Source organism: Myxocyprinus asiaticus, chromosome 34, assembly GCF_019703515.2.
Source record: "Myxocyprinus asiaticus isolate MX2 ecotype Aquarium Trade chromosome 34, UBuf_Myxa_2, whole genome shotgun sequence".
NCBI classification, from domain to species: Eukaryota; Metazoa; Chordata; class Actinopteri; order Cypriniformes; family Catostomidae; genus Myxocyprinus; species Myxocyprinus asiaticus.
In genome coordinates this window covers 1334571-1349880 of record NC_059377.1, presented here as the reverse complement: position 1 = coordinate 1349880, position 15310 = coordinate 1334571, and the positions used below count along the sequence as shown (strand labels likewise).

General features: G+C 37.7%; 1 protein-coding gene across 1 annotated transcript in view; it reads left to right on the top strand.

Annotated features, from left to right (window-relative positions):
• Positions 1 to 15310, top strand: part of utp18 (UTP18 small subunit processome component) — a 75142-nt gene that overhangs the window by 44725 nt on the left and 15107 nt on the right. Inside the window, exon 11 of the mRNA XM_051670827.1 lies at positions 7433 to 7607. Within this exon, the coding sequence (XP_051526787.1) occupies positions 7433 to 7607 (175 nt within the window). The remainder of the gene's footprint in view (positions 1 to 7432; positions 7608 to 15310) is intronic.

Here is a 15310-nt window from a genome sequence, read left to right as displayed (position 1 = left end):
GATAGTTAATTTGTGGTAGAGTTTTCATTTGAACTGAAACACTTTGGCCAATGAGCGAGAATGGAAGGTTGGTCCAGCGTTTAAAATTAACTTCTGTCTTTTTTTAACAAAGGGGTGTAATTGAGATTAAAAAGCTCTGACAGCCTGGGGAAAATATTGATACCTAAATATTTAATGTTGCCGGTGTGGAGAGAGTGGTGTTTTGAGCCATAGAATTCCAGGCATTCTCAAAGTAGTAGTATGGTTAATTTGTTCCAGTTTGTGTAATTTGAAATTTTGGAGAATATATTAACAATATTGAAGGTTTCCTGTAGTGAATTCTAGGGGTCCTGTAAATATAATAATAAATCATCTGCATTGAGACTAATTTTATGTTGTGACTTGGTATCTTGTATTCCTTTAATTTTATTATTTTGTCGTATTGCTGCGGCTAGCGGTTAAATAAAATGGCAAACAGAAGGAGAGAGTATTTTGGTTCCCAGTGAAGAGTGAAACTTTGTGATGTGATCCCATTTGTGGTAATTGTGGCCCTGGGTGAAGCGTATAGTATACTTATCCAATGGATGAACGACTCTCCAAAACCAAATCTGCATAGGGTGCTGAATAGAAAAGACCAATTTACTTCATTGAATGCTTTTCAACTCTATTGAATGCTTTTTTTTGTCTAATGATACGGTTATGGTTTTGGTTTGTTTTTGTTGGGCAAGAATAAGTTAAATAATCTACGGATATTATCTGACACATTCCTATTTTTGATGAAACCTATTTGATCTGGGTGGATTAACATTGGGGTAACGGGTTCTACTCTGGTGGCTAAATCTCCCCAATTTGGCATGCCCAATTCCCACTACTTACTAGGTCCTCGTGGTGGCGCGGTTACTCACCTCAATCTGGGTGGCGGAGGACAAGTCTCCGTTGCCTCCACTTCTGAGACAGTCAATCCGCACGTCTTATCACATGGCTCGCTGTGCATGACACCGCGGAGACTCACAGCATGTGGAGGCTCATGCTATTCTCTGCGACCCACGCACAGCTTAGCACGTGCCACATTGAGAGCGAGAACCACTCATCATGACCACGAGGAGGTTACCCCATGTGACTCTACCCTTCCTAGCAACTGGGCCAATATGGTTGCTTAGGAGACCTGGCTGGAGTCACTCAGCACACCCTGGATTCGAACTCATGACTCCAGGGGTTTTAGGCAGCGTCAGTACTCGCTGATCTACCCAGGCCCCTTGGTAATGATTTTTAAGTCTGTGTATATCAATGAGAGAGGACGGTTACTGGAAGGGTAGGTTTGGGTGAATCATGTTAATATATAATGCATCAGTTACTAGTTGTAACGCCTACTGATGTTTGATTAACATCCTCTCATTGGCATGTTGCATGGAGGAAAAATAAATACGGAACTACATACAGAAATAAATGAATGATTAAAGGAATATAGAATTAAAAATCAAGTTTCAGTTTTGCATATCCTTTACCATTTTTGCTTTTCCTCAGTCGTTTTATATTGTATTTTGCATTAATGGGTGCATTAATTTATTTTTTAATGTATTTAATTATTTGTGTATATCCTCACATTTAATTATTTATGCACAAATATATGGATTTATTTACTTATTTGTGTATTTATTCATTTATTATTTTTGCAGGTTTCTTTCTCCATAGATCTCAAGTTTCTTGAGCAAAGTTTATAATAATAATATTGGCACCCTTGGTAAATGTGAGCAAAGAAGGCTATGAAAAATGTTTTTATTGTTTATCCTTTTGACAAAATAAAAAAAACTTCCGTTACAGCAAAATCTGTACATTATTCCAAACAGTGGCGGCCAAAAGTTTGGAATAATGTACAGATTTAGCTGTTTCGGAAGGAAATTGGTACTTTATTTCACCAAAGTGACATTCAACTGATAAAGTATAGTCAGGACATTACTGATGTAAAAAACAGCACCATCACTATTTGAAAGAAAAAGTCATTTTTGATAAAATCTAGACAGGCCCCATTTCCAGCAGCCATCACTCCAACACCTTATCCTTGAGTAATCATGCTAAATTGCTAATTTGGTACTAGAAAATCACTTGCCATTATATTATACACAGTTGAAAGCTATTTGGTTCATTAAATGAAGATTAACATTGTCTTTGTTTTTGAGTTGCCACAGTATGCAATAGACTGGTATGTCTTAAGGTCGATATTAGGTCAAAAATGGCAAAAAACAAAAGAAAAACGCTTTCTCTAGAAACTCAATCATTGTTTTGAGGAATGAAGGCTATACAATGCTTGAAATTGCCAAAAAACTGAAGATTTCATACAAAAGTGTACACTACAGTCTTCAAAGACAAAAGACAACTGGCTCTAACAAGGACAGAAAGAGATGTGGAAGGCCCAGATGTACAACTAAACAAGAGGATAAGTACATCAGAGTCTCTAGTTTGAGAAAGAAATGCCTCATGTCCTCAGCTGACAGCTTCATTGAATTCTACCAAGAAGTTCTGAATTTCTTTTTTATTTATTTTTTTTATAATTGTAATAGTAATTTTTCATGTTATTAATGTCCTGACTATACACTGTGATCAGCTGAATGCCACTTTGGTGAATAAAAGTACCAATTTCTCTCCATAAGAGCAAAATCTGTACATTATTCCAAACTTTTGGCCGCCTGTGTGCGTGCGTGTGTATGTGGATGTATGTGTGTATCTCTCTCTCTCTCTCTCTCTCTCTCTCTATAGAGAGAGAGAGAGAGAGATATTAGGCAAAGAGATATATTATATAGACAAAGAGATATTATATATATATATAATATCTCTTTGTCTAATTCACACAAATATTTCTAGAGTTTTCTTTATTACATATTTTCAATTTATAAGATATTTAATTTACAACTTGCAACTACCTTGTGTAATACAAAAATAATTTTGTACCTGTTCTATGACAATAAAGAGCTTGACTTAACATTGTGGAGAGCGGGGTGGGCTGAGCGGCGACTGTGCGGAGCGAGGCCGGGATTTACACCTGCAGCGGATTATCTCGCCCAGCTATGGGTGATTACAGCTTTAACGGGCAAGTGATAAAACTGCAATGAGAGCTGCAGTCGGGGAGAGACTCAGGGAGCGAGAGAGTTACAATGAAGCTGTGTGTGTCTGGGGAGCTGAAAAGCACCCCGTTGGTGTGTGTTCATGCTGCTGAAAAGCAGCGGTGTTGAATGTTTTGTTACACTGAAAAGTGCTGACAATAAACAGTCTGATGTTGGATGTTTGCACGGCTCCCACTTCCTTCAGCGAGTCAAAGAACTTCCTTAAAAACATGTAAACTCCAATGGCTAAAAATATTCCAAAATGTCAAAATCTGTTAATACAGCTAAATTTAAATATTCCACAAGAATAAATATCAGTAAATGGCTGGACAATAATTAAATGGTTCAGTCATACCTTGGCTTAAAGCTTTTTCAATTGTCAACAGAAAAAAAAAAAACATTGTTCGGTTTTAGAGAGACCTCACTAGGGTTACGATGTTTCCAGCCGCACTGAATACACGTTTAGTCAACAAATTTCTGACAAAATGAACAATGTGTTTTTATTATTCTGATAAAGACGAGATGGAAAATATTACGCATCATGAGGATAAACAATTCTACTTAATCCATACTGTTGATGATAATTTGATGTAAAATAAAAAAACACTGCAAGATATTACCAATGCACTAACCATGTTTTATTTAGAAGAAAAACTTTGTTGGATAAAAACTTGTTAAATGATTCAGTCGTAGTATTTAATCATATTTTTTAAACTCATCCTATATGACATTAATCCGCAATATCAACAAAATCAATATAATTTTACTACTTTCATCTGCACAGAAAATGAAGCGAATGCACAACTGAGCTTGTACTAAATTGTGCGAATCTGCTCATACAATGAAGCAAATGCACAGCTAAACTTAAACAAGTTGCACTAGGGGCGTAACTCACGTTGTGAATATGCTCTATGTAGTACAAAATCCTACGGTCTCTTAAAAACAGATCATTAAAAAATCTCTAGCACTAAGAATTGACAACACTAAGGATCCAATACTTCTCTAAACTCGTATGTTATTTCATTAATTTATTTCAGATTTTTGCAAGGTCTTACAAAGTTGATACATTTACATGCACATCACCCGCCAGTGACACTCCACATCTCTTAAATATAAAACCACTTCACCACCGCAGTTGGGCGGTTTTCACAGTGATCCTAGCAGCCATACCAATAAGGTTTCAAGTCCACCCACTTGTGCAAATCAAATATTCAAGCTGTATACTCATGAATAAAAAAAATTGCATATGCACAGAATGTTTTGTAAAGGTGTAAATCAAGTTGCAAGCGTAACAAAGATTTGTAATATTTTAATGCTTTGCATAAGTGTAATTAATGTGTTGTGATTTTGTAAATTCATATTAATTTAGTAATTTTGATCTGTGTTCTTCAAACTTTTTTTTCCTGCTAAATATGGCCAAAAACATTGCAAACCTGCAATCAGCAATATACAAGCAAAGAAAGGGTGTCATGAACAGCAAAATGTATTGACCACATTGTATCAGTGTAGTCTATTGTAAAAGTGTAAATGACTTGTGCTTGTGGCGAAAATTATCCATAAATAATCTGATATACTTTGGTTCCGTATTCCCTTTTGTTGCTCTCACACTGTAGGCGTGACTTTCTAAATGAAAGGGAGAGGCGGGTCTACCTGCTTCTTGTAACCAATCGAATGAGGTTTTCGTTGACTACTTTTCTCTGACCTGATTGGATTTTTTTTTTCATATGGCTCAATGTCGTTCCTCTGGCAGAATGGCATCTCTCCTCTCTTAAATATAAAACTTAAATATTAATACACGTTCTTTTATTGTGTGTGTGTAAAGTTGCACGCAAAACTCTTTTTGCATGAGAGTCGTGCCAAAAGTGTGAGCGCAATAAAAGGAAAGAAGGAACCATGTATATTGAATTATTTCTGAAAAATATTTTCGCTACTAACGGCAGTCATTTACACTTTCAGTAGTTAATATTTACAGTACATATACAGACTGATTCTAGGTGGTCAGTTCGTTTTGCTGTTCTTGACATCCTTTCTTTGCTAGCATAGACCATATTTTGGCGAAAAATAGTTTGTGTGTAATCGTGAAAAAATAAGTCAGAAGAATACAAATAATTTATTTGTGTAAATATGAAGATACCGATTCACAACTTGCACATATGCAAAGCATTAAAATATTGCAAATCTTTTTTCTTACACTTGCAACTTGATTTATACCTCAAAACGGTCTGTGCGTGCACTTAGACTTCCAATTTGATTTACAATTTCACAAATCTTACTCTATGCATACAAATCTTTTTATCACACTTGTAACTTAATTTGTGCTTTTACAGATCTTACTCTACACATGCAAATCTTTTTTGGGTAGACTTACCTTCATAATTTTGTTCTTATAAGGTGCTAAAAATCTTCATAGCCTTCTAAAATAGATCTATTTTTTTATCTGTGATTTATATTATATACATTACTATGCAAAAGTCTTAGGCACATTAGAACTGTCTTTTCTTAAGATGGTTATTTTATATCTTCTGCTTTAGTTGTCTATAGGAAATATCATTTTTAGATTTCCAAACATTCCTTTTGCAAATAGAACAGAAGTAGAACAAGGAGTCCTGCAACAGATGGCATGGCCCCAACAGAGCCTGGATCTCAACATCATTGGCCCCATTTACACCTTGCATTAACATCGGGATAGTATCTGGATATTCTTTAGCTGGATTGCATTTACACCTTGCAGTCAAATTAGTCTCCACTGTGATCAGAAAGAGATACGTTCAGTTATCTGCGTAAAATGTACATTAGAGGCTGTGGTAACTGAAAATTCTGCATCTTTTTGCGAATTTTAAAAGCATTGATGAATAATTCAAAGGCTTTCATTGAACATTCCAATTTAATGTCTGAATTAACAGAAAAAGCCAAGAACACACAGCATAGCCCTTTAAAAATGGGTGACTATAGCGCAACCATCATTATTAATTTGCACCTTTAAATGTGGTCGGAATCCGTTCCTGACCACCTCTGAATGTGGTGTCAGTGATCCGATCATAATCCGATCACAATGCGTCATGGGTGCATTTACACATTTTATTTGATGTGGTCAAGTGTAACCCGATAGCGATCCGATCGCTGAAAACACGTTAATGCAAGGTGTAAATGGGTCCATTGAGTCAGTCTGGGAGTGCATGAAGAGACAGAAGCAATTGAGACAGCCTCAAGTACATAGAACTGTTGTAAGTGCTCCATGATGCTTAGAACAACCTATCTGCCAACAACCTTGAAAAACTGTGCAAGTGTACCTAGTAGAATTGGTGCTGTTTTAAAGGGATAGGGTGCTCACACCAAATATTAATTTAGTTTTTAATGTTTACTGCAAGCCCTGTGATGGACTGTCCAGGGTGTTCCCCTTCCTACGATCTGAGGCAGCTGGGATAGGCTCCAGCACTCCTCATGACCTGAAATGTTAGGGATGTCCCGATACAGATTCTGGTATCAGGATTGGATATGATACTGCCTTATGTACTCATGCTCATAAAAATGCTCCAATACAAAAAAACTATATCTGATATATGATTGTCATTACATAAACATTAGCGCACAAATTAAAATTAGAGCACTAATTCACTTTTTAGCGTGCGGCACATACAGACTACATATTTATTTAATTAAACAACCTTTTGCAAAACTCTATTTGAAAGGGTCTATTGGAATCAGGAGGAGAGTAATCAGATGCAACAGAATTTTGTTTCTAGGACAAACGGTTCAAAAGATAAGCGCAAAAGAAAAGTGAATTGCGCTATAGAGTGTGTCCTAGAGACCCCAAATTTGGTATGGGGCTATGCATGCCCACCCCTATCAGTGTGCCAAATTTCATCATTTTCCTATATACGGTTCTATAGGCTGCCTTAGGCTCCTATTGGGGAGGAATAATAATACTAACGGATACAGTAGGTTCCACAGCAGCTTCGGTGATTGGCCCCTAAAAAAAGATGGTATTTTATAGTGGTTGAACGATATCCAGAGAGCAGGACAGCTGATATAATGCTGATATCACACAATTTAATATAGTAAGTAACATATTCTTAAAACTTTTATTTAGCACTATATTTACTCAATTTCACAAAAACTGTAACTTTGTAAAAATTATTTTTAAAAAATCTTTAAAAGTAAGATTTGTTATAAATTGTAGATAGCAGTTTCTTCTGATTTCTGTTTAGTCATCCGATTTTATATAGCTGTATACAATTCAATATTTTTTATATTCAGAATATAGCAGAATCTCCCATACCTTATTGCATAAAGAAATGATGTGAAAGAAAATCTGTCTGTGAATCCTGTAGAACATTTGTGTGTTTCATTTGTAGCTCTCAATCTGGTGTGGTGAACATCTACTCACAGAAAGAATGCTTGCACAGTGTAGAGCCCAAACCTCTGAAGAGCGTCATGAACCTGGTGACACCAGCAACCTCTCTGTGCTTCAACAACACCTCTGAGATTTTGGCCATTGGCTCAAGAGCAGACGATGAGGCCAACCGATTGGTATGTCATATCTGCTTTAATAATATTAACAATTAATATTGCAAATTACATTCAAATGTATTTTATTATAATTAAAATATATTCTAATATGCAAATATTGATAATTTTTTAAATTTTTATAAATTGACAATTTTCAGTCACTTCATTATTGCTAAATCCAGGTCTTCGAGTCTATTAACAGTTTTGTTTCCTCGTGCACACATTACGTCTGGGTTATTTGTATAACCCTGGTTCCCTAAAGAAGAGTGAGTAGCTACTTGAGTACCTGACACAATAGGATATCTGTCAGGAGTGACTATTACTGAAGCCATATATAATATATATATATATATATATATATATATATATATATATATATATATATATACACACACACACACATATACAGCTCTGGAAAAAATTGAGACCGCTCCAAAGGTTTATTAAATCAGCATCTCTACATGTATGGCAGCCATTCCATTCCAGTGTTTATTGAATTCCTGCTTGAATTTTTGAGCCAGGAGTGGCATAAAATCACTCAACAGCAATGTGAAAGACTGGTGGAAAGCGTGCAAAGACGCATGAAATCTGTGATTGAAAATCAGGGTTACTCCACCAAATATTGATTTCTGAACTCTTCCTAAGTTAAAACATTAGTATTGAACTTGTTTTCTTTGCATTATTCGAGGTCTGAAAACACAACATCTTTTGTTATTTCGACCAGTTGTCATTTCTGCAAATAAATGCTCTAAATGACCATTTTTATTTGGAATTTGGGAGAAATGTTATCAGTAGTTTATAGAATAAAGCAAAAATATATATTTTACTCAAACTCATACCTATAAATAGTAAATCCAGAGAATCTGAACATTTGTAGTTGTCTCTTAATTTTTTACAGAAATTATATATATAATTATATATACACACACAGTTGAAGTCAGAAGTTTACATACACTTAGGTTGAAGTAATTAAAACTCATTTTTTAACCACTCCACAGATTTAATATTAGCAACTATAATTTTGACATGTCGTTTAGCACATCTACTTTGTGCATGACACGAGTAATTTTCCAACAATTGTTTACAGACAGATTGTTTCACTTTTAATTGACTATCACAATTCCAGTGAGTCAGAAGTTTACATACACTAAGTTAACTGTGCCTTAAAGCAGCTTGGGAAATTCCAGAAAATTATGTCAAGCCTTTAGACAATTAGCTTCTGATAGGAGGTGTGCTGAATTGGAGGTCTACCAGTGAATGTATTTTAAGGCCTACTTTCAAACTCAGTGCCTATTTGCTTGACATCATGGGAAAATCAAAAGAAATCAGCCAAGACCTCAGAAAAAAAATTGTGGACCTCCACAAGTCTTGTTCGTCCTTGAGAGCAATTTCCAAATGCCTGAAGGTACTGTGTTCATCTGTACAAACAATAGTACAAAAGTATAAACACCATGGGACCATGCAGCCATTATACTGCTCAGAAAGGAGACGCATTCTGTCTCCTAAATATGAACGTAGTTTGGTGCGAAAACTGCAAATCAATCCCAGAACAACAGCAAAGGACCTTGTGAAGATGCTGGAGGTAACTGGTAGACAAGTATCTATATCCACAGCAAAACAAGTCCTATATTGACATAACCTGAATGGCTGCTCAGCAAGGAAGAAGCCACTGCTCCAAAACCGCCATAAAAAAGCCAGACTACAGTTTAAAAGTGCACATGGGGACAAAGATCATTCTTTTTGGACAAATGTCCTCTGGTCTAATGAAACAAAAATGTAACTGTTTGGCCATAATGGCCATTGTTATGTTTGGAGGAAAAAGGGTGAGGCTTGCAAGCCGAAGAACACCATCCCAACCGTGAAGCATGGGGGTGGCAGCATCATGTTGTGGGGCACTGGTGCACTTCACAAAATAGATGGCATCATGAGGAAGGAAAATTATGTGGAAATATTGATGCAACATCAAGACATCAGCCCGGAAGTTAAACCTCGGTCGCAAATGGGTCTTCCAAATGGACAATGACCCCAAGCATACTGCCAAAGTTGTGGCAAAATGGCTTTAAGACAGCAAAGACAAGGTATTGGAGTGGCCATCACAAAGCCCTGACCTCAATCTGATAGAACATTTTTGGGCAGAACTGAAAAAGCTTGTACAAGCAAGGTGTCCTACAAACCTGTCTCAGTCACACCAGTTCTGTCTGGAGGAATGGGCCAAAATTCCAGCAACTTATTGTGAGAAGCATATGGAAGGCTACCCAAAACATTTGACCCAAGTTAAACAATTTAAAGGCAATGCTACCAAATGCTAACAAAGTGTATGTAAACTTCTGACCCACTGGGAATGTGATGAAAGAAATAAAAGCTGAAATAAATCATTCTCTCTCCTATTATTCTGACATTTCACATTCTTAAAATAAAGTAGTGATCCAAACCAGAGCATGTGAGCAGTGTGACACTCCGCTCAACATGCTCCATGCGCGTGCTCCACTCAGCCACTCACGGCCCAAGCAGACGCTCCCCTCAAGCGCCGCTCATGCTCACCGGTAAAAAAGCGTTCGCTCAAATCGCGCTCCAATATTAAATGTCTCTGTAGTATACTTTCCAGGCACGGACACAGGGAGTCGCTACAGTGGCCCGAGCAACTGCCCCTTTGCCCACATGGGCTGAGGTGCCCCTCAGGTTGAGATATGATCAAATGCTTAGTAACGTACACGTCTGAAATTGTGATTGTATTGTTGTGTTTTAGTATATAAATTCTCGCTGTTTATTTTGGACTGGTTTACAACGGCTGTTAGATAATCGTGTCTACCAGACCTTACTTATCATTTGTAATCAGTCAAATAATTCTCTGTTGCACATATGTCATTGTACATCTTCAAATAATGCCTTAACATTTGTTTTCAGTTCTAATTACCTTTATTTACTTTAAACAAGTCATCAAACATGCCTCTACAAGTGATAAAACGTGTGTTGGCACGGAAACTCGCATATGCGCAAATTTGCGCTTTTCAGTTTAAACTGGACCAGAGTCCAGTCCAGAGAGGGACAACCGACCCAGAAAACCACAGTCTTTTCAACTTTAAAGTTTGTTCGAGTTTTTTATGGCAAAAATGAAAACATGGACTGGTACCAGGAAAAATATTGCAGTAAAGTGACATTCATAATTGTTTATCAGTTGTCTCCATGGAATGATTATACTGTAGATTTGATCCATTAATAGGTTTCTGATTTAATGCTATCAGACTTTAGGTCTGTAAATTAAAATGATCAATTTCTCATCCTAATTTTGTGTTCAGTTTTAAAGGGTGTATTAAGTTATCCAGAAAAGAGCAGTGAATGTTTCTCTTTTTCAGTGTTGTTGCTTTATTAATATTCCCTACAATTTTATATGTACTAATCATATGCAATCTAAAAGGACTGTGGTTATTTATATAATAATTATTATATTAGTAGATACCATGTGCCCCTTTTGTTTTTCCTTGATATTTTTAAAGCAGCATAAAGTTAATCTGGACTTTATATGCATCAAAAATCATGTGTTGTGCATGCGCTCTTTATATGTACAGCAGGGTTTAACCATGGATTTAACAAATAAAAAATATTTCTCCTGCATAAAGTGAGATTTTGTCATATATATATATATATACAATTATTTAATTCACAAATTACACTGCCTTCGTTTAAGATTTTTTTCTAATGTACAATCATTTATTGCTTTTTTTCTCTGCGCATGAATGCAGCAAGCAATGTCGGGAGGTGTTATCCGCAACCACTCGAGTCAGTTTTTTATGTTTCACTTTTCGTTAAGGTGTGGATTTGGCTTAGGGAAACTGACCAGCAGTTATGTGCCACTTTATCCCGAAGCAGAAATTGAAAGCAACGGGCGGTCGATAAAGTGAGAGAATTCCGCTATAAAATTATCTTTGCGAGAGTGGAAATCTTAACCAATCAAATGCTCAGTTGTACAATGAAGGCATGAAAGCATAATGCTGTGCCTGCAAATTAGGACACACTGATTTGCAAGATCATATTTATTAGTTTTGATGCAGGGATTTTTTTGTGTGTGTTCGCCGGGATTTAAGGAAAAATGCTTTGCCAATATACAGTATTATTAAGCTTACATATTCAATTGGGGGTGCTCTAACTTTCGCAACCCTGCAGAACCGGGCCTGCATGTAGCTGGCAGCTGCACTGACATGATGGCAAAACAAGATGATACCTTACTATCTACTTATCTAATAATTTATTATCGAATAGTAGTGTAGCCAACTAGCTCATCTTTTGCTGCACTACCATGTTTGCGTAGCACATCCTCATGCTTTCTGGCAATGTGACATGTACGATTCCAAAAGGAATATTTGCTAATTCTCACGGTCTCTCCACACTCCCTTTCGATTTCCTCATTCTTAACTTTGATTTATACTATGCTTTTATTTAGGCTATAAGGTTTGCAACTTCACTAAAACAATGTTTGAGCTCCATAACCTCAGGCCTATTGCTTATTTCGCAGATTCCCAAACCAGCATATCACGAAGCGCATTCTGGGTTGAGTGAGCGGCCTGAGCAAGCGGAGCAGAATCTTCAAAAAGGCGCTCTTCGTTCAGGTGGAATTATCACCACTCCGCTCAACGCTCTGCTCACATGCTCTGATCCTAACTAACCTAAGACAGGGACTGTTTTATACGATTAAATGTCAGGAATTGTGATTCAGAGTCTGGGGGACGGAGCGTTAACTTCTCTCAAGAGATTATGGGAGAAAGATTTAAACTTGGTATTGGAGGAGGGAGTGTGGGCTATGATTCTAAAATACGTCAAGTCTGCATCTAGAGATGCAAGGGTGTGCCTTATGCAATTCAAGATTTTACATCGATTCTATTGGACCCCCTCTAGATTGTATAGGCTTGGTCTTAAAGTCACACCCACCTGCTGGCATTGCCAATCAGAGGATGGAGACATGGCCCATGTTTTTTGGTGGTGTGCGGCGATCCAGGAATTTTGATTGAAGGTTCAGAGTTTTGTGTGTGACGTGTTGGGCACTCAGATTTCGTTTTGCCCCAGACTCTGTGTTTTGGGTGATGGGGCGGTCATTGACGTAAGAGATAAAAGCATAAAAATTGGGTCCTGACCAGTGCTATGATAGGCAGGCAGATTTTTTTAAGGGGATGGAAGTCGGTTGGTGCGCCCTCAATTCAGGAGTGGTGCGAGGAGATGGGGAGGGTGGCAGCCTTCGAGGAGGTGTCGTGTAGAAGGCTGTGGAACTGTGGAGAGAGAGGCGTAGTTTTAGAGCTGCATGGTTATATTTTGTAATTTTTTATTTAATTGTATTTTTTGTATTAAGTTATTTTTTTATTTTATTTATTTTTTTGTGTACTTATGTGAGACCACAGGGTTGTTTGTTTGGGGTCAGGGTGGGGTTCTTGATTGGGGAGGGGGAGGGGTAGTAGCGGGAGTTAAATGTTGATTCATTGTGTGTTTTTTTTTTTGTTTTTTTTGTCGTCGTTGAATCAATAATTTTAATCTTAAAAAAAAACAAAAAAAACACACCTGCCTAATATTGTGTAGGTCCCCCTTGTGCCGCCAAAACAGCACCAACCCCCATCTCAGAATAGCATTCTGAGATACTATTCTTCTCACAATTGTACAGAGCGGTTATGAGTTACTGTAGATTTTGTCAGTTCGAACAAGTGTGGCCATTCTCCGTTGAACTCTCATCAACAAGGCATTTCTGTCCACAGAACTGCCGCTCACTGGATGTTTTTTGTTTTTGGCACCATTCTGATTAATTCTAGAGCAGGGGTCGGGAACCTATGGCTCACGATCCACAAGTGGCTCTTTGTTAAAAATCAAGTTGCTCGCGGGGTGTCTCACTATTCACCAACATGATCGTTTAAAACTTTCTAGGGATAATTTTCCAAGTGTGGGTGCGATGACTTCAAGCTTTGACACTGTTTTGATTTCCTTCTGAATTTGTCATACACCCTACTCCTGGTGAATAAAATTTGAAATGAACACCCGGCAAATGCGGATTTTTCATGCAGAGTATTTTGCTGATGTACCAGCCACTGTGGAAGGTGACCTGTAAGACTTCTCGGAGTGATATATTACAAGAAATTAGACACAAAGACGCTCGTTTGGTGAAACGTGATTATATTTTGAAGAACAGACTAAAGAAAATCCACCGGCGCGTGTGATTTCATATGTGTGCGCAGTGAGATCCGCTGTTCACGAGTGCAATGAAAGCGCTTCTCCAAGACACGCACATGCATAGAGTTCTGGGCCTCGTTTCCCAATAACTATTGATCTTAGCTGTTAAGAGCATTTTCTACAAACGGTTTTATGAACATTTGTTATTTTTTATGTGCACCCAGGGTGTGATATAGCACCTGCCACCCGCAAAATTCAACGAGGCTCAATCCAGTTTGCGAGCTCCTCATCCAAATGTATTTCATGCACGAGTAATTTTGCTTATCTACCCGCAACAGGTGGGTGACCTGTAAGATGTCTCGGAGTGACACATGACAAGAATGCTGTTAGTCAAAAAGACGCACTTGAAGAAACACATTTTATTATATTTTTAAGAACAGACAAAAAAGATGTCAGCGCTCGTGTCTGATTTGCTGTTTGTTCAGAGGCGTGCGGCGGAGCTCTGTCTCCTGGAGCAAGCGCATGTAAAGGGTTATCACTCCTTTTTCTCTGTCTCACTCGTCAATGAGAATGATGCAAATGATTTCCAATCATCTCGTGAGGTACTGTGAGTTTTGCTTTATTTCCATGGAGCAGTTCGCTCTTACACATTGTTAACGCATCTCTGCAGGTTCAGTAATACAGGTGCATCTCAATAAATTAGAATGTCGTGGAAAAGTTCATTTATTTCAGTAATTCAACTCAAATTGTGAAACTCGTGTATTAAATAAATTCAATGCACACAGACTGAAGTAGTTTAAGTCTTTGGTTCTTTTAATTGTGATGATTTTGGCTCACATTTAACAAAAACCCACCAATTCACTCTCTCAAAAAATTAGAATACATCATAAGACCAATAAAAAAAACATTTTTAGTGAATTGTTGGCCTTCTGGAAAGTATGTTCATTTACTGTATATGTACTCAATACTTGGTAGGGGCTCCTTTTGCTTTAATTACTGCCTCAATTCGGCGTGGCATGGAGGTGATCAGTTTGTGGCACTGCCGAGGTGGTATGGAAGCCCAGGTTTCTTTGACAGTGGCCTTCAGCTCATCTGCATTTTTTGGTCTCTTGTTTCTCATTTTCCTCTTGACAATACCCCATAGATTCTCTATGGGGTTCAGGTCTGGTGAGTTTGCTGGCCAGTCAAGCACACCAACACCATGGTCATTTAACCAACTTTTGGTGCTTTTGGCAGTGTGGGCAGGTGCCAAATCCTGCTGGAAAATGAAATCAGCATCTTTAAAAAGCTGGTCAGCAGAAGGAAGCATGAAGTGCTCCAAAATTTCTTTGTAAACGGGTGCAGTGACTTTGGATTTTCAAAAAACACAATGGACCAACACCAGCAGATGACATTGCACCCCAAATCATCACAGACTGTGGAAACTTAACACTGGACTTCAAGCAACTTGGGCTATGAGCTTCTCCACCCTTCCTCCAGACTCTAGGACCTTGGTTTCCAAATGAAATACAAAACTTGCTCTCATCTGAAAAGAGGACTTTGGACCACTGGGCAACAGTCCAGTTCCTCTCCTTAGCCCA